The following is an 18,908-nucleotide window of genomic DNA, read 5'->3' on the forward strand; positions in this document are numbered from 1 at the left end:
CCTTACACGCTTTTACACGCCTGGGGGGTGCATATACAACCAAATCCCCTGCCCTACCCTTCCCCCATTGCTGCATCCGCACCCGCCGGTGCAGGCGGCGTTTGTTTGAATCCAAGATGGCTCTCAGCCAATGGCTCTTTCATCGTATTCAAGCTCCAGGCCATCCAAGGTTGGATCATGTGTGAATGTTTGTACTTTTTGCGGCATACTGCAAGACGACATTTCAAACAGCTCGAGCTTGTTTTTCAAAGGAAGCTGTAGGAATCAGCATCGCCATGGATTCCAGGGCCTAGGGCTGTTTTCGAATCCTTTTGATGCTCATTGCAAGATGGAGAATTGCTCGTTTTTGGTGATCAAGCATCCACAACCCTCTTTCGTATGATTGAGCTTCGAGCACATCTCTGACTGTAGAGTTGTTTGGTGTCAAGATTGTTTCTCGTAAAGGATCTCTCTGATTAGGCAATTAATTGTTGTTTTGGTTGGCATTCTACAAGACCCATCCTTCCTCCTCTCTGTGTCAACCAAGCACATAAGCATAAGGCATGTCAGTCGTGTAGGCAACTTGATTGCAAATAGATCGCAAGTGTAAGATCGATGAACTATTCAACGCCATGAATGCCGGATGTGAATGAACTTCCCTAAGGACTTCTCAGTATCAGAACCAGCGAGCTAAGACATAAGGTAGAGTCTCCATTGAATATCATTCCTGCGAATGTAATGTTTTTATCAGTTGTGGGGAAGAGAAGCATGGAGACAAGCGGGTGCCCAAGCGAATAGGAGCATCTTGCGGATGTAGGTTTGGACAAAGACGGCGATGATTCCGAGGTTGTGAAACAGGCAGCGAAAAGATGCTGAGGTTTTCGGAGTTCATAAACATGGCTTGTGACGAGCATGTCACACGTAAAGCGATGGAAAACAACAAACAAAAATTGTAAAGCAATCGAAAGCAACGAAAATCAATGGAAAACAACAAACAAAAATTCTTCTCAAAAGTCTCACTCCTTGACTTCAACCACTGATTGAACATCTTTTTGACCTCGGTCATATCTCGACAAATCCGATTGTACTCCGCCGCTGAACAGAAAGTTGTTTGCGCCATCTTTTCAACGAGTGGTGCCGGGTTTGCAATCGAGAAGTGAGAGATTTCACAGGGTTTATTATTTTCGATGTCGTCTTCATGAAAAAATATATACCCATGCACTCTGAAATTATCGTGGAGATCATCGTTGGCATGCTCCAACATGCAAGGAAAGCTGAAGAAAAACATTTTTGGTATAGCATTTATTTCATCCGTATCCTTGTAAATTGATTGATAACAATCACGGTTTCCAACTTTGTTCAAAATTCTTTTCAGGGCCACACAGGGCACTCGATTAGTTATAATGGTTTCGTCTACATGTTCCAAGAGGACTCGATTGTACATGATGTACACTTCGACAACCTGTGCATTTGAGTGCAGCGATTTGATCATGCCCAGTCGATTCACTTCAACGCCCCTGTGATCTTCACACTGATATTGAACCCCTGTGCCAGGCTCAAGTATGATATTCAAATTACTGCCTGGCTTTTTCCAGTACATCCTGGGCAAGTCTCGATCATCAACTGACGTATGCAGGATCATTCGAGCTTCAAATCTTCAGGTATCTTTGACTCATCACAAGTCTCGTCCTGCTCCAAGAATGTATCGAAATTTTCCTGCCTTCGCCTTCTCTGAATTCCATTTGTTGCTGATACACGACGGTGAAGATTCATTTGTTTGGTGTCTATAACTGGAGCGCAAGGGAAAGGGAAGCAACGGGGAGGGAGGGGAGCAGGAGGGAGGGAGGGAGCAGGGAGGAAGGGAGGGGAGCGGGGGGGGGAGGGAGGGAGGGAGAAGAGCACGGAAGGAGGAGGGGAGGGATACTTGCAATGGAGATCTCAGGATTTTTAATGAAAATTATTTGCTGTTTGATCGGGGGCAAGGGGACCTGTGTTTCGGTGGCACCCTATAGACATAGGGTAGGTATCCATATAAAACAACCGGTGTAGAAAAAAAAGATTGCCGTTGCTAGCTGGCATACGACTCCTTGATTTGAAAACAAAAATACTTATTGGCTAGATTTACTACACTCGTCAATGGCTGACACTAATAAGATTTCATGAGCGTGTATCGAAATATACGAATAACCCTACCCCAACAATGTCAGACAAACATACCGGTACACAGGGCAGAGAGCAGCCAAGAGGCGTGTAAGCCGGAACTCAAATGCTTAAAACGAATATAAAAGAGTACTGAGTGGTACAAATCATTCTGGTACAAAATTGACTAAAAACTGTATGCTTATGATCAAATTAACAGGTACAAGTGTTTGTTAAAAGGATATAAGTTTATAATTGGGCATTAGAAAATACCATGGAATGACGGTCTGCGGCCGGCCCCCGTGGGCCGCGGCCGCGCGGGCCCCGGGCCCGGGCCCGGACCGCCGGCCGCCGCGGGTCCTCAGCGGCCGGACTCTAGCCGCCGCTCCGAGTCGGAGGCTCCGGCCCGTCCCGAGTCTGATCCGATGATCACGAGTCACGCGCCGCCCGAGCGGCCCGGCCCGGCGTCGCGGCCGGGGTGAGCCTCGTCAGAGGCTGAGCCCGGCGCCCCGGCGGGCCTGGCGCCGGGCCGGGCGGCCGCCCGCCGGTGCAGTGCCCGGCAGGCTGTGACTCGGTGACTTGCCGGGTGACCGGGCCGCAGTAGTGTGAGTGACCCTCCGTCACATCAGCGGTAAAAAAGAGTTTAGGTATTTTTGTGACAAGAATAAACTATCAAAGTTTGTAGAGTTTGCCAGTTGAACTTCGCAAACTTCTCGACCACCAACTCGAGAGACCACTCTCAGATAGAGAGGAGGGGTACTAGGCGTCTTTCACTTATTCACTCAGAACTTGATTCCTCCACCTTGGGTACCCTTCATTTATATGGAGGTTCCAAACTAATGGACCCCAATCATCCTGTAAGAACCACACCACCCTGACTTCACCACCCCTACCCCTGATTGGAGGCGAAGAGCACCCCACCATGACTACCCTTCCTTCGCTTCCATGGCATGACTTACACGATCAATCTCCGTCAAGATGCTTCCTGTCACCTCCCATCAACTTCCATCTCCTCCCTCCCTCCTCCCTTCGCTTCATCAGTCTTCCCCCTCTCTTTCCTTGGTTGCCCTACCTCCCTCCCTCCATCGTACCTCCACTTCCTCTTTTTTCATCTTATCCGCCTCCGATGACCTTTCCTTTTCGCTGTATCGCTCCCTGCATCTATCTATCTCTCAACCCTCTCCTCGTCACCTCGATGATTCTTTCCTCGTCCCTCCCCTTCACGGTTCTTGCGCCTTCGACACCCAACATCTCTTTTCAAAGGACGTGAGCCTCCCCTATTCCCGGTTGATGACGAAACCTAGATCACTTGGGCTGTCTCTTGCAGTTTCTCATGTCAAGTGGCATTTCGTAAGATTGGCATGCTAGTACGCTGCTGCGTGTCTTTCACGATCTGAGTGTCGTCCATGAGCTCATCTGATGTGTTGCTCGGTCTCATTCTGTTCGTCCAGGTTTCGCTTTACAGCCATGATCTCAAGGGTTTTCATCCTGTCAACTCTTCTATCCTCTGCCTCAGCATATTCCTTGGCCCCAGTGCTTCAGGGCTTGAAGGCTCCCTCCTCTGCTCCCTTGTGCCACAAGTTCTCTGCTCGGCCAGGAGTGCGGAGAGGCCTTACGCCGGTCAGGGCTGGTGACCAACCCATCCCGGAGGGTTTCCGAGAGTTCCAGGCGAGGGAGAAAAGCCTGGATGAATGGTTTGCAAAGCTTGCTGATAGCCGCTCCTCCATCCGTCAGATGGCCAGCATCAAGATCGCTGAGATGCACGACAAGGAAGGGGAGGTATGTTCTGTAGCTCCTGCTGCAACCCCTGTGCTGACACCTTGCAGGAGCAGGAGAAGGCTGTGATTCAACGGCTGTTCAGTTACCTCACCTTGGAGGACGTCCATGAGAGGAGAGCAGCGGTGCAGGCGCTGGGAATGATCGGACAGAAGGTCCTGCCGCCGCTGGTTGACATGCTCCTTGCGACTGAGGACCGCGTTGTGCGGGCGTCCTGCTCCAAGGCCATCGGAGCAGTTGCTCTGAAGAACCCCGAGCTCCTCCCGGAGTTTCCGCAGCTCGCGCTTGATGGGATGAAGAAGGCGATTCTTGACATCCCTGACCCTGTGACCAAGATCGCCACCATCAGCTCCCTCGGACAGATCGGAGGAGGGGATGTTGCTCATGGCTACCCGGGATGCGAGAGGGTGAGAGATTCCGATCTTTCAGTCCTACTTCCCTCTCCTCTCTCGTCCTCCTAGCTCCCTCCGTCCATCTCTTCCTCCCTCCCCGCTTCCCTCCGTCCGTCCGTCCGTCCATCCCTTCCCCACTCTCCCTCGATTCCTTTCTTCACCCTCCCTCCCCCGGGCTCCTCCCTCTCTCTCTTGCTCACTTTCGCTCTTTTTCTGCACAGGCTCTGGATGTTCTCATTGAGGCCCTGGAGGTGAGTGACGACATGGGACTGGCTGCTGCTGCTGTCAACGCGGTCGCGACCATCGGCAAGACCAACGAGCCGTTCCGAGCCAAGGTGAGAGAGAAGCAGCGAGATGATGAAGTCTTGAGAGGAGGAGGAGGAAGAATCTGCAGCAGCTGACGCTGAGCAGGCGCTCGCGAGCTTGGAGAAGCTCAAGGAGCGAGCAAAGGACATCGACGGCTTCATGTTCGTGGAGCAGATGATCGAAGGGCAGATCGAGCAGCTCAACGGTGGAGGAATTGTTGGAGAGATCAACAAGAGCCGGTCGACTGGCCAGTCATCGGCCCAAGAAAATCTTGCCAAACAGGTAGAGAGGAGAGAGAGAGAGGAGGGGGAGGGGGGGGGATAGTGGAAGAGGAGGGATCGTACGAGGACAAGGATGCTGATGGCAAGTGCAGGTGGCAGCTGCGAGGAGCTCGGGGATGATAGTAGATGCCTCGGCACCACCTGACGAGGACTGGATGTCTGCCATGTAATAAAAACTCTTGTCACGGGCCCCGATGGAGGTGGGAGATGATACGGCGGCTGTCGCACGCTCACAAGAAACGCCGTGAGCCCTCGTTGATGTTGGTGACTGAGCAGAGCTCGAAGGTCGTGCAGTCTAGCCCTCGCTGCCAGAACGCTCGTCAGGTCATCGCCAAGGCAAGAGCTGCTCGTGTAGCTATCGCGTGCTCTCTCCTCCCTCTTCACTTCCACTGCGCCTGAACTGCCACGCTGCTGGTTCCTCATCCGAGTTGCTCTACCAACCCAGCAAACATGTCCATGCCACGTTCTTCACTCCTCCACACATCTCTACTTCACACCTCCTTCCCGTCAAATACTCTCATCTCCCACCTCCAGCTTGTGCTCGTGGACCGTGACAACGACGCTCGAGCCCGGGAAGAAAGTTTCGCTCCCGCACTGGCTCTCTTCCTGCCTCCATCGTGCAGGGAGCAACCAGGAATGGGACCCACGAGACTGGTCGGGTCCTCGAGCACCGATCTGATGGCGACGTCGTTGAAGGTGGAGACCGAAGGAGGCGGCAGACAAGCCTGCGGCAAGCAGGTGAGCAAGACTGCAAGATCGAGAAGGAGGAAGCATGGGAACAACACGGCTCCAGGAGCACAGCACACGTCAAGTCCAGGCTTGCAGGAGAGCATTGGGGGGTCAAGACACAGCGGTGAAGGTGCTGGGGCATACCGTAGGAGGATCCTCTCGTCAAGATCCACCCGCTGTCAGCTGCTGCAAGACAAAACCACTCGGCCACTACCCTCACGTGTCGCTCTAGGAATCCAAGTCAGCGCCTGCCGTGTGCTCCCCCCCATCCCAGCTTCCTCCTCCTCCTCCTCCTCCTCCGTCTCCTCCGTCTCATTACCGAGTTGTCGGTCTAGCGACTCGTCCGACTTGAGCTCTGAGCATGAAACAACAAGTGAGAAACCTGACTGTCCTTGATTTCATCTCATGAATCTCATGAGTGTCTGTGCTCTGCTGCTCTGCTGCTCTCCCCCTCTCCTCCTCCTTTTCCCTCCCATGTCCTCATCTCTTGCCACAGCTCAACCATGCATCTGCTCCGACACTCTGCCCACCAGCGCTGTGAGTTGCGTTCCACGAGTTGACTATGACGGGCAGGCGGTGGGCAGCGACTCGTCCCTTCATCTCCGGGCTCCCACCACAATGTCAGCACGAGCTCAACCTGCTCCACCAGCACCTGTCGCTTGCAAGGAAGATGAAACCGGAACATCTCGATCCGCTCGAGAAGCAGCTGGACATCAGGTTGACCATTCTCAGCTGCCCCTCTTCCCTCAGGGCGAACATCCCCCGAGGTGACGAGCCTTGGCTTCTACTCAGCTCCTCCCTGTCCTCCTCCTCCCCACTCACCACTTGGGTCCCAGTCGCCGGAGAGGCGGGCATGCGCTCCCAGATAGCTGAGAGAGCTGCATGGCCAAGTCTTGATACCCCTTGCCGGGCTGAGAATCTCATCGAGAGCTGCTGCCTCATCAGCATCCATGCCAGCATGAGAGAGATCAAGTATGGAACAGGAGGAGCAGGAGGAGCAGGAGGAGCAGGAGGAGAAAGAAGGCACCTGCTAGCACTCTCTCGGAAGGATGAATGAGAGAAGCGAGCAGTTGTCCGACTGCATCAAGATACTGATGGGGAAGCAGGCTGATGATCTGGAGCCACTCTTTTAGATCACTCACTCCCCTCCCTCTCCCTCTTACATTCCCTTCCCCCCAAACCCATCCCCTCCTCTTCTTCTCGCTCTCTCTGTCTCCCTCCCTCCCTCGCCGTCGCCCTTGCGCTGCTCCTCGAGTCCCGAGTCCCTCTCATCCAACTCTCCTCCTCGTCCTCACTCTCCACATTTACGTGACTTCTGCTGAGCCTTGAGTGACGGTAGATGATGCGAGGGAGAGATCTGAGGCCGAAACGACTGCAAGACCGCAATGCCGTCAGCAGCTCCCACGACGAGCAGGAGAAGTACAGGGAGAGAACCCTGCTGTTGGTGTCCAGTCCCTCCTCACAAGCTGCGCTCAGCTTCTTCTGGTGCAGACAGCGAGACAGGTCCGGCATGACAACCGCGTCCTCCTCCTCCTCTGCCCAGCTCTGCAACGATGGCCCGTCAGCATGGGACAAGACTCGCTCTGGCTGGTGTATGCCGCTCACCAGCAGACGCTGCAGGTTCTCCTCCACCGCAAGGTCCACGAGGACGTTCGCTCTAGGGACGAGGGACCGAATTTCTCTCCCTCTCCCCCATCGAGCAGCTCCTTTCTCCTCTCGGAGCCCGTTTCCGATGAAGTGGCTAAGGGGAAAGGGACGAGTCCAGTTCACTACTAGGGCGCGGTCAGTGACCATGGCGAGCAGGAGGCAAGCAGCCAAATCGAGCATCCGGTTGCCCCAGCCATAGTCAGGAGGAGTGTAGACGAGGATCCTCGCATACGAGCTTGTCTCTGCCTTGCCCTCCAGGACCAGCTTCATGATTCCATCATGCACACGAACATACTCCTCCAACTGTTCCTCGAGAGTCCCAAGTTGCCTCTGCTGGTAGACTCGCCCCTCCTGCCGCTCTGCCTCTCCCTCCTCTCCCGCCCTCCTCTTGCAGACCTCCAGCTCTCCCTCCTCTCGACTCCAACGGACCGCATCGACTCGGAAGCCAACGATCGCAGGAGGAGCAGCAGGCGCCTCAACCCCTTCCTCGTCCACCAGACTCACGCTGAGGTAGTGGGAGCCGATCCCGAGCATGCGCCACGGGAGGGTCACGACGACCCTTGTGCTCCACCATCGCATGCGACGAGCGTCTGCCTCCTCTCCCTCCCTCACCAATCGGCCGTCAAGTCTCACAACAGCATGCAGGGCCCCGCTGCCCATAGCCACGTTGTGGAGCTCAGCGACAGCCGTCAGTCCTCCATGCTCAACCTCACCCGGTCTGCAGGGCAGAGCGAAGGTGGAGCCATGGACAGGATGAGTGATGCGAACTTCAGCGAGTGCGGCCATAGTCTTCAGACCATCCCAGCTGCTGTAGAGAGAACCTCGGCGTTGGTTCCCTCCCACAATCCCACTCATTCCGCTCCCATCCGCCGCCTTCCCCACCCCACTTACCATCTCAACCTCCGTCCTCGCATCAGCTACGAGCTCGGCTGCCGCTTGGTCGAACGACTGAGAGGACCCAGCGGACCGCGGGAGGACGAGCAGACTGATATGGATAGAGCAACGTCCAGCCTCTTTGACAAGCAGAGGGATTTCGAGCGAGCAGCTAGAGGAGACTTCTCCTACGATAGAGTCGTTGACAGCAATGCGAAACAAACTGAATCTGCCGTCCCCCAAGCACGGAGAGGATCTCAGGACAAGCATGAAGTTCATGGTTGGCGCGTTTAGGACCGCCTTGCTGCTGTTCAACGAGACAAGTGGGATCGTCCTGCTCTTGCGATGATGGCGAGGGCTGGGAACTTCCCTGACAGAGAAACAAGACAAGCGATGAGGATGGAGGATCTGAATCCTGTAAGATGATCGCGCGACTGCCTGACCCCCACTATCCTTAGGCTCCACGCGCTCGTCATTCAACGTTGCCTTCCATGCTGCTTCTGACGAAATTTGAAACCAGACAGAGCGGAGGAGAAGAGGATTCGAACTCCAAGCTCGAGGAAGAGAATGATTGCAAACTGCTCCTGTCCAAGACACGAGAGCAATCTCCACCTGAAGATCCAATTTGTTAGAGTAAGTTGCATAGAACAAGCATAATGAATCGGGATAAGAGTAAGATAAATCATCTTGCATGGTTCAGCGGTGCAAACTCTCAGCAGGAACATCAAAAAGTTGCAGCAACATGTTGTACAGCATCAATATGAGAGCAACATCGGACAGCAGCGTTCGATGTACCTTTCTCCATCCCTCCGTCAAGCAGGCTTGCTGCAGCATGAGCTGAAGGATGTCGAACTCGACCTCGTCAGGACTCAGCAAGAGCTCGTTGACCCCAGGAGGGGACAGCGAGCAGCTCGAATCCTTGCCAGCAGTCGTGACCCGCACGTGCGCTCGATGCTCCCCGACCCCCAGGGAAACCCCCGCAAAGCTAAAGGAGAGCATGAGCGCGTGCCCTGCTGACGTCATCCTTGCAAGGTGACTGGGAGGCGGTAGAATCGTTCCGTTCTCGGGCGCTAACAGGAGCAGCGAGGGTCTCTCAGGTGCTGTAGGTGAGGCAGCTCCTCCGATGCAAGCACAGACGCATGCTGCTGAAGGATCCCCCTCCTCCTGCTCTGACCTCGTAGCGTGAAAGAGATGCTCGCCTGTCAAGCTACGTGGGATGGTCATGGTGATTGCTGGCTTGCCTGGGAGCCGAACAAACTCCCTGCCGTCGATGCGAATCAGCACTTCCTCTCCCCGAGTCTCCCCGCCCAAGTGAATCACCATGTAGGACCCCGCCTTGACCGTAGTCGCATGCAGAGGAAGGGAAATCTTAGTTGTGCGATCCGCTGACACTGGGCTACAAGTCTCGGGGGCGTCTAGACAGCACAGGGGGCCTTCGGTCGATTGAAGTTGCTCATCGTGAGCAAGGCAAAGTGTCGCGATGAAGACGACGAAGTTGACCGCAGGCCTGCTACTCATGGTGGGAATTCAGAGACTTCGATTTGTTTTGATAGATTGGCGATGTCTTGTTGAAGACCTTCTGCCTCTGTCTCTGTTGTCCGCGAGCATCTCCTGTGATCTTTGTGCACCATCTGATAACGATGTCTCGTCACATCTGAGAACTACCAAAGTTGTATGTATCCTAAACTTATCCTTGTCTCCCTTTCTCCGCTTCTCTCCTCCTTCTCCTCTCGTCCTCTCCTGATCTCGTCCTCTCGTCCTCTCGTCCTCTCCTGATCTCCTCCTCTCCTGATATCCTCTTCTCCTCCTCTTCCCCTCTCTCTCCTCTCTTTCTCGCTCTCCTGCCATGTTGGATCCCAATGGGCGGAACGGACTGAACTTTGTTCTGCAGAAGGAACAGCCAAATGTTCCTTCTAGGGGATGCTGCCACGGATTAGGCAGCTGGGGGTGACGTCACGTTTCCTAACTAAGAAGGGCTGCCTCAGAGTTATTTGTAACTAATTTTAAAAGGCAGCAAATTTTTCAGAGAAGGTGCTGCAGAGAATCTTTTCTGCCCTGGAGCTAAGACATTGAGGGGGACTGGAAACTTGTAAGTTGAGTAGAAATCAAAGGGGTTACTTCCATGGCGTTCTGCGGGCATATCAGAACAGGAGGGCGAGGGAGAGTGGCGGCGGTGGGAGCGATGGCAGCGGGAAGAACGCGAGGAGGAGATCCAGGACAGGGAGAGCATGTACACAGACAGGAGCAAGTGATTGTGAGAGGAGGAGTGTGTAGCACGGGCACGAAACGGAGCGAAATAAGGAGGGGGTGTAGATGAAGGCGGGAGGGAAACATCGCTCGAGAGAGAGGGATAAAGGTTGAAGTGACAGGCTGCATGTTGAAACAATCAGTTCTGTTCGTTCTGCGCCACTGCTTTCCTCCATCAGTGGTTTGTTTGTGGTGGCGATGACTGAGGATGTCGAATAGTGAGCATATGCTCCCTACCCCGTTCTCGTTCTAAAATGCGTGTTTGGATCCCATCCTTCCCCATTGTTTTTAGCTTTACTACAACATAAAGAATATATCACCTGCTCTACATGCTCGACGTGGTGACCTCTTGTGCAGGAGGAAGCGATTGTTTAGGATGCCAGATCCAAAACAGAACGAAAAGCTGGTGCAGAAGATACGCGACGTTGCACGCGCGCATGGTCGAGTTTGTGCGGACTGCAATGAAAAGGTAAGATGGATGAAGAATGAATCTGATTGATTTGATTGACTGGGAGTGCGGCAGTTTCCGGGTCAGGTGTGCATGGATTTCAAGACATTTGTTTGTATGACTTGCAGCGGCATTCATCGAGAGTAAGTGTTTACCTTGCTGATCGCTTCCTGCTCCTGCTTGTCTATTCGACTTTTATCTTAGCCCGTGTTGCTCCGCTGGCATTGCCTGATGCCTCTCCGTGCAGGTTTCAGCACAAGTGCAAGGGGATTTCTCTCAGCAACTGGACCAAGGAAGAAGTTGCAGCGATCGAGCAAGGCGGGAACACCAAGGCGCAAGAGGAGTGGATGGCGTGCTGGAGTGAGAAGGACTTCCCAATACCCGAATCTGGAGACAAGGAGAGGATCCGGACCTTCATACAGAAGAAGTACGTCGATAGAAAGTGGCACATCTCGCGCAAGCGTGGTTCGCCCAATCCAGAGCCCATCTCCAACATTCTGCCCGAAGAGCCCAAGGTCAGTCCTTGTCCTTGCCCCAAGAAGCTGATCTCCCGTGTAGCTGATTGTCAACAAGGCTGCGGCACCCACTAAGGCCCCGCCGCCTCTGCCCTCTCAGCCCCCTCCTCCTGCAGTGAAGCCCTCAATGTCGCAGAGCAGCAGCCTTCCTCCTTCACGACCTCCGCCTCCCTCCCCTCCCAAGAAATTGACGTCGTCGCCGAATACCAAATACCTCAACGACTCCAGCCCTAGCAAGGACTTGTCGGGCCTCCTCGGAGCGCTAGACATCGGAAATGACAATGACGCCTTCAACAACAAATTTTCGATGCAGCCAACACCAGCTGTTGCAGGAGCAGGAAGCAACCCTTTCGCCGATCTCGATGACAACGAGCCCGTGTCCACGGGCTGGGCATCGTTTGCATCAGAAGACACGTGGGCAGAGGGTGAGAGCTTTCGTCTTCATTCTGCAAGATTTCTGAGCCACTGCCAGGAACAACTGTCAGTCAAAATTGGGCTACCTTCGAGACGACTGACCATGCAGAGCCTGGCCTGCATGTCGAAGTTAACAGCAACATGGGCTCATCCTTGAACCCTTTCGGAGATCCTTCACCTGTAAAGGCACCGACCAAGGCAAATGTCAGTTTCGCCCTGAAACCTGTACTTAGCATCTAATATTTGTCCGACATGTGCAGTTTGCAGACCCGTTTTCAGACCTCCTCGCTGCCGACAACATCGCAACGGCTCCGAATCCCCATCACATGTATGCAGGTCACTTGATGCAAACGTCTTCAACAAGATCGGTCTGGTGACATGATGAGCCAGGAAATCAAGGTGGAGTAGCTGTAAATTTCTCAAGCGGAGCGTCCAACAATCAGCCTGCGCTGAATCAAATTCAGGGTTTGCATTCTGCAGCTTCAGGTCAGCAGATGCATGGTGCTTGAATTTCTGATGATTCTGCCGCGAATGACTAACGATTTCCTTTTATTAGATATGTTGTCCCACCAAGCGCACACATGTCAGTACCTGTTGTTATCCAGGAGTGTTTCTAAGTTTTTGGCAGCGGCTGAAGTTGGCCTTCACTCTAGTGGGTTGATGGGATCGATGATGAACTCTTCATTCTCCCACGCGCTCGAAGATTTGAATCAATTTCATTCTACGACCTCTGGAATGAAGCCATCGACGGTTAGAGCTTCTCGATATGCAAAGGATACATTTGAATTCTGATTTCCACCTGTAGGAACCAATATCGTCGGTCTCAGAACATCATCCTTTGCAGCAACCACATCATGATACGAGCAAGCCATCGAATGCATTTGACTTGGCGTTGAGTCAAAGTGGACCAACCAACATGAATCAGGGCATGGGCATGACTGCTATGAATTCAGGTGCCTTTAATGGCTTGTCCACTGCTGCACATCCTCCCGCTGGTATGCCGCAACAAGGCTTCGCTATGGGACAAGGCATGAACCCCGGCATGATGGGAATGAACTCAAGCCAAGGAATGGGCGTGGCTCTCAACAATGATGTTGGCATTGGGCAGGGCATGATGGGGCAGACCGGTATGGGAATGGGAATGGGACAGACAAATGTGAACATGGGCATGGGCATGGGGCAGAACACGATGGGGCAGAACATGGGCATGGGCATGGGCATGGGCATGGGCATGGGCATGGGACAGAACATGGGTATGGGCATGGGGCAAGGTACGATGAGCATGGGGCAGAATAACATGGGAATGGGAATGGGAATGGGGCAGAACATGATGGGGATGGGGCAGAACATGATGGGGATGGGGCAGAATAATATGGGCATGGGGATGGGGCAGAACATGATGGGGATGGGGCAGAATAACATGGGCATGGGCATGGGGCAAGGTATGATGGGCATGGGGCAGAATAATATGGGCATGGGCATGGGGCAGAACATGATGGGGATGGGGCAGAATAATATGGGCATGGGCATGGGCATGGGCATGGGAGGAAACATTGGATACCAGCCCCAAACGTACATGGGAATGAATGCCCCACATCATGGATACAACGTGCAGAGCATGACCATGAATCCGATGCAAGTCGCAGGCCAACATGGAGGGGCTTTCACGAATCATGCAACAGGCGACATGTTTGACAATGTGCACACCGATGGAGGCCCAGGGAACAATGTCCATGATCAAAGTAATGAAGTGAGCCGAGCAGAAGAAGAAGCAAAACCTGACTTGTTTGCCGGGTAAGATCAAAGAAAAGAAACGTTCCCAGTTGTGATTACTTTTCCACAGATTCGGGGATTTGTCCAAGTTCAAAAAGGTCAGTTCAGTTCACACGCAGAAAGCTTCAGATAATCCATTTGACTTCTGAGTGGTCTTCAGCCGTGAACACTTTCCAGATAGCCACACTTGTACAATGTTGCTGCTAGCTCGTGATACAGATGAGTTCAGATTCATTTTTCTATGAGTTATATAGTTTTCTAAGCATCGAGCAACGACTGTCTCTCTAAAATTACCTGGTTGATCAGAGACCTGAGTCAGCTCCTCAACGGTTGAGTACACATATGCTCACTCTATGAGTGCCCTCACTGCAGGTGGCAAAGATCCAGGCTGACCCAGACCCTGGGGTTCGAGTCCAGGAAACCTAGATCGCCATCAGTTTCAAAAAGCACAACTTACAGCTCAAAGTCACTGACAGATCATGGGTGTCGTGGCTGGCGTCGGCCTGAAAGAGCACGTGAGGATTAGGAATCAAGCAAGGCCATCGAAGTTACCAAGGAGTATTTGGATGTCGCCGACGTATCGCACAAGTTGTTCAGTTGGTACTGAGGGAGCCCAGAGTTCGAAACAGCAACGCTGAAATAATCCTGGTTAGCGATTTTGAGCCATAAATGCTTAGACTCTACTTTCAGAGCCTGGCTAACAATCTACTTCTGAAAAGGCAACTGAGCTAGCCACGCCTACATGTCGCCAGCGATAGGCAACGACTCTGCCTTGTGCAGACACTGACACGAAGCAGATTATGCCACATGTTCTTCAATCTTCTCGTCGCCTCTGTCGTTCTCTCCTCTCCGTCCCATTACACGACGACAGAGCCTTTGTCGCAGGAATTCATACGATCCTCCCCTTCCAAGAGCTCCTTCACTATCTCCCTGCTTCAATCTTTTCCCGCCGGTCTAGATGCTCTAAGGGACACCTCTCTCCGCTCCTCGTTCTGTCTCTCTGTGCCTCCTCACCTGCATGCGCCGACCGCAGGCTTCTGCCCGGCCCTGAGGAGCTGAAACATGGCGGCGTCCCGAAATAGCAGATCGTTACTCCCCATGGTTAATTTTGTAACGTCTTCTCACCCGCAACAAACGGCCTTGTAACCGTCCGCGTTCAGTCCGTTGCATGTTGCGAGAGTTACAAGACGTTGCAACCAGAAATAGATTTTGGCGTGCTACAATTAGCAATGGTGGGTGGGAAGGCAACCAGGTGCTGAATGCGGAGCGCAGGCTTGCTTGGCTTGTGTTGGACTCCCCTCTCGTCTCTACTTGTCTCTACTCGCTCATAGCAGGCTCTGTGAGGAGAAGATCCGGTAGATTACTGTGCTTCCTTCTGTCCCTGCGATTGCATCCACGGTCTCCAGGATGTCGATGCGGGCAGATAGCGAGGTGTCTTCTCGAGAAACGTCTCCGTCATCGGAGAATGCTTCCAAGACGGGGAAAAAGATCCTCTTTCTCACCAATCGGATCGGCTCTTACAACGGTTCGTCAGCCAGCGGCAGTGCAATGCGAGAAAAGTTGTTTGCAGTACTCTCCCAGGAAGGGTACGACATGAAGGTCTTTGCTGCCGGGACGAGTGACAAGGCGGACGTTGAGATCACAGACTATAGCCCCATGCTCTTCCCCTCTTTGCGGACGCTCAAGGGGATCTGGGACCTGGTCGCCGACTCAGATCTTTTGGTGATCTCTGGTAGCTACACGCCCTGTACATTGTTTGGCCTTGGAATGGCGAGGATGAAGGGGATCCGAAGCTTAGTCATCTTCACGACTGACAGTGATAAAGTTGCTCGCAAGTATTTCTCTGGGTTGAAGCTTCAGTGCTGCTGGTGGTTGTACAGCTTGTCGGATCGGTTGACGGCAGCGCTGGCCATGAGGTCGTATGCCGTCAACTCTGAGTTCTGCAAGAAGCTGCACAAGACGCATGGCATAGCGACCAACGGGGTCATCGACCAGAGCGACTTGCACGTCCTCTGCAACTGCATCACCTACGACTCCTCTGAGGAAATCTCTCGCTGCCGTGAGATGCTCTCTGGCGGGAAGCCGCACCTGCCCCTCTTGCTTTATGTCGGCCCGTGGACCACGGAGAGCAGGATCGAGCTGCTGGCCATGAATAGACCTCACGGAGTCGTGCTGGCGATCGTGGGGGATGATGATGACTCGGCGTACTGCCAGCACGTGGAGGAGCTGCACGACCCGACTCACGGGATCGTTTGCCTGAGGGGTAAGGAGCTCTTCAACAGACGGAGGATTCTTTACAAGGCTGCGGATCTCTTTGTTGCTGCCTCAACCGAAGAGAGGTGCGAGATCTTCGTGCGTGAATCTCTAGTCTGCGGCACCCCAGGTGAGAATGGCGCTTGTGATGCTTTGAAGCTGCCTTCGCTGACACTTAGTGCTAGTTGTTGTCCAATCGTCGAGTGCCTGCTTCAACCAGGTCGACTGCGGCCTACAGGGATTTCTTGTTGAATGGTCGAACGTGAAGGATGTGGAGTCTTCCATCAAGAAGGCTCTGAACTTCACGCACAAAGTGACCCCTAACGACTCCCAGGGGTCCCAAGGGATCGAAATCATTCACGAGATTCTTGAGAGTCCGAGGCCCAACTCCCTTCCAAGAAATTTTTCGCAGATGTGGATGACGTTCAGCTGGTCGCTGAGGGTCCCATTTCTTGTGTTGCTCACTGCCCTGTACATGATCTTTCCCTCCATGTGGCCTCGGGCGTCTCGGAGTGACGACTGTGAGATGGATCGGCTACAGGAACCGACCGGTGACGATGGTCTCGGGTTTGAAGCTGCAATGGATGTGAAAGATAGGAAACCACATTCTCTGGGAGAGAGATACGGCCTGGTGCTGATCAGCAGCTTGTTCCTGATGGTCGGTTTCCTCCTGTCGCTGACGATCATCGTGTTTGCGGTTGGTTATTTCAGTGGAAACACTTTGCTCGCAAACTTGCAGACTCCTTCACTAGGGGATATGTATCCTCCTCGCCACGATCGTACCTTGATCGGACAGCAAGGAATGTCGCTATCCTATCATAGCAAGCTCCAAATCAACGAGCCGAACGACAGCCTCTCTTACAAGGAGGATGCAGAGGAGCGCGGGACCGATGAAAGGAGAGCTCGCTCTTGGAACCTGTCGTTTATCGCTCCCTCCAATGCTCAACAACTTTTCTTGGGAGGAGTTGACCTCTACGTCCTACTGGGGGCCCTTGTATGTGGTTATCTGTGCGGTAGATGGAGGAGGAAGGTGGAGAAGCAAGTGTGCTACGTCAAGGATGAGAGTCACCTGGAGGGAAAGTGCCCATGGGAACTGATGCGCGCTTCAGGGGAGGACAGGAGAATCTGGATCTTTGACACGACTCTGAGAGATGGAGGACAGACAATGGGGATCGACTTCTCGTGCTCTGACAAGCGAGAGCTTTCCCGGGCCCTCGACGAGTTTGGCGTCGACTACATCGAAGCAGGCTGGCCAGGGGCAAACCCAACGGACGATGCTTTCTTTGCGGACCCGCCAGAGCTGGGCTCAGCCAAGCTGGTGGCATTTGGGATGACGAGGAGGAAGGGGGTGTCTGCGAAGGAGGACGGGGTTCTGCAGTCGGTGATCAAGGGGAAGTCGCACGCGGTCTGCTTGTTCGGGAAGACTTGGGACTTTCACGTTCAGGAAGCGCTCAAGGTGAGCTTGGAGGAGAACCTCAACATGATCAGAGAATCGATTGCGGCAGTGAGAGAGGAGGGGAAGGAAGCCATGTTCGACTGCGAGCACTTCTTCGATGGCTTCAAGGCCAACCCAACCTACGCGGTTGCGTGCGCGCGAGCTGCATGGGAGGCAGGAGCGAGCTGGGTGGTCCTGTGCGACACCAATGGGGGCAGCATGCCAGAGGAAGTTTATCAGATCGTCCTGCAGGTCAAGGAGGAGGTAGAGGGGGTGCGGCTGGGGATCCACTGCCATAACGACTGCGGGCTGGCAGTCGCCAACTCGCTGGCGGCAGTCGCAGGAGGAGCGCGGCAGGTGCAGGGGACGATCAACGGGATCGGAGAGAGATGCGGGAACGCGGACCTGGTGACAGTGATGGCGAACCTGATGCTCAAGTTCGACTTCGAGACCGGGGTGGAGAGGTCAAGGATGAAGGAACTGCGGAAGATCTCGAGGCTCCTTGACGAGAGGCTGAGCAGGGAGCCGAGCAGGCAGGCGCCCTACGTCGGAGTCGCGGCCTTCGCGCACAAGGGAGGGGTGCACGCGTCAGCAGCGGAGAAGGACCCGCGCACGTACGAGCATGTGTCGCCGGAGCTGGTGGGGAACGAGAGGATCTTCGTGGTGTCGAACCAGGCGGGTCGAGCCAGCATGATGGCGAGGCTGAGGGAGCTGGGGATAGAGGTGGAGGCAGGGAGCAAGGTGGTGGACGTGCTGATCAAGGAGGTGAAGGACAAGGAGTTCAGGGGATGGACGTTCGACACGGCGGAAGCGAGCTTCGAGGTGCTTGCGAGGAAGAGGCTCGGCCTCCTCCCCGAGCTCTTCGACCTCCTCAGTTACCGTCTGCATGAGAGCCGGGAGGAAGAGGGAGAATCGCTCGTCTCAGTCTCCGTCGCGCTCCTGGTGGCGGGAGAGAGGAGGAGCGCGAGCGGCTGCGGACGAGACTCTCTCCTAGCCCTCGAGAAAGCGATGCTGGAGGCTCTCAGACAAGACTTTGCCCTGCTCCTCGAGGGCTTGTGCGTGACCGACGTGCGTGTGCGGCTCAGGCAGCAGGGGGGCGGGAAGGAGGAGGAGGTTCGCGTGTCGCTGTGCTGCCATGGCAGAAGGGGGCCGTCCAGGACCATTGGGGTGTCGCACAACTCGAGCTCGGCCTTCCTGGCCGCGTTGGAGGACGCGATCAAGTGGCAGCTGCTCTAAGAGGGAGGGAGGAGATGGATTGTTTGAATAAATGTTATTCGAGGTCAAAAAATGTCTTCGTCTTGAATGCTGAGGAAGTTTTCGCCTGCTTTCCCTTTCCCTTTTCCTGTGAAGCCTCCTCTGCTTCTTCTCCATCTCCTTCCTCTTCCCCTTCCTTTTCGTCCTCTGCTCTTCTCCTCATAGGTCATCTCATCAGCTTGTAACATGTCCTCGATATTGTCCGCGTTCCTGTCCCAATCTTTTCGCATCTGTGACCACAGTGAACTCTTCTCCTTCCCCGTCCTCCTCCGCCGATCGACTTCCACTCCTCCTCCTCCTCCTTCTCCTCCTCCTCCTCCTCCTCCTCCTCCTCCTCCTCCTCCTCCTCCTCCTCCTCCTCCTCCTCCTCCTCCTCCTCCTCCTCCTCCTCCTCCTCCTCCTCCTCCTCCTCCTCCTCCTCCTCCTCCTCCTCCTCCTCTCTTGGCC

At 54.2% G+C, this 18,908-nt stretch overlaps 4 protein-coding genes across 4 annotated transcripts; 3 read left to right on the top strand and 1 right to left on the bottom strand.

Moving 5' to 3' along the window:
• Nucleotides 1–3,585: 3,585 nt before the first annotated feature.
• Nucleotides 3,586–4,355, top strand: GUITHDRAFT_70527 (hypothetical protein; the record flags this gene model as incomplete). Its single annotated transcript, XM_005833410.1, has 2 exons — nt 3,586–3,897; nt 3,945–4,355. The coding sequence occupies 2 exons, from the start codon at nt 3,586–3,588 to the stop codon at nt 4,353–4,355; spliced, it is 723 nt and encodes a 240-aa protein (XP_005833467.1).
• A 2,031-nt stretch (nt 4,356–6,386) lies between these two features.
• GUITHDRAFT_138226 (hypothetical protein) lies at nt 6,387–9,640 on the bottom strand (the record flags this gene model as incomplete). Its single annotated transcript, XM_005833411.1, has 3 exons — nt 6,387–6,532; nt 6,766–8,734; nt 8,918–9,640. The coding sequence occupies 3 exons, from the start codon at nt 9,638–9,640 to the stop codon at nt 6,387–6,389; spliced, it is 2,838 nt and encodes a 945-aa protein (XP_005833468.1).
• A 1,264-nt stretch (nt 9,641–10,904) lies between these two features.
• GUITHDRAFT_70524 (hypothetical protein) lies at nt 10,905–11,407 on the top strand (the record flags this gene model as incomplete). Its single annotated transcript, XM_005833412.1, has 2 exons — nt 10,905–10,960; nt 11,065–11,407. Coding segments are annotated over 2 exons (399 nt in total), but the record flags the coding sequence as incomplete, so codon positions are not given.
• Nucleotides 11,408–16,868: 5,461 nt separating this feature from the next.
• GUITHDRAFT_70477 (hypothetical protein) lies at nt 16,869–18,443 on the top strand (the record flags this gene model as incomplete). The annotated part of the gene is made up of 1 exon (XM_005833413.1): nt 16,869–18,443. One exon carries the CDS (start codon nt 16,869–16,871, stop codon nt 18,441–18,443), a length of 1,575 nt encoding a protein of 524 aa, XP_005833470.1.
• Nucleotides 18,444–18,908: the final 465 nt, after the last annotated feature.

This window comes from Guillardia theta, assembly GCF_000315625.1.
Source record: "Guillardia theta CCMP2712 unplaced genomic scaffold GUITHscaffold_30, whole genome shotgun sequence".
Lineage (NCBI taxonomy): Eukaryota > Cryptophyceae > Pyrenomonadales > Geminigeraceae > Guillardia > Guillardia theta.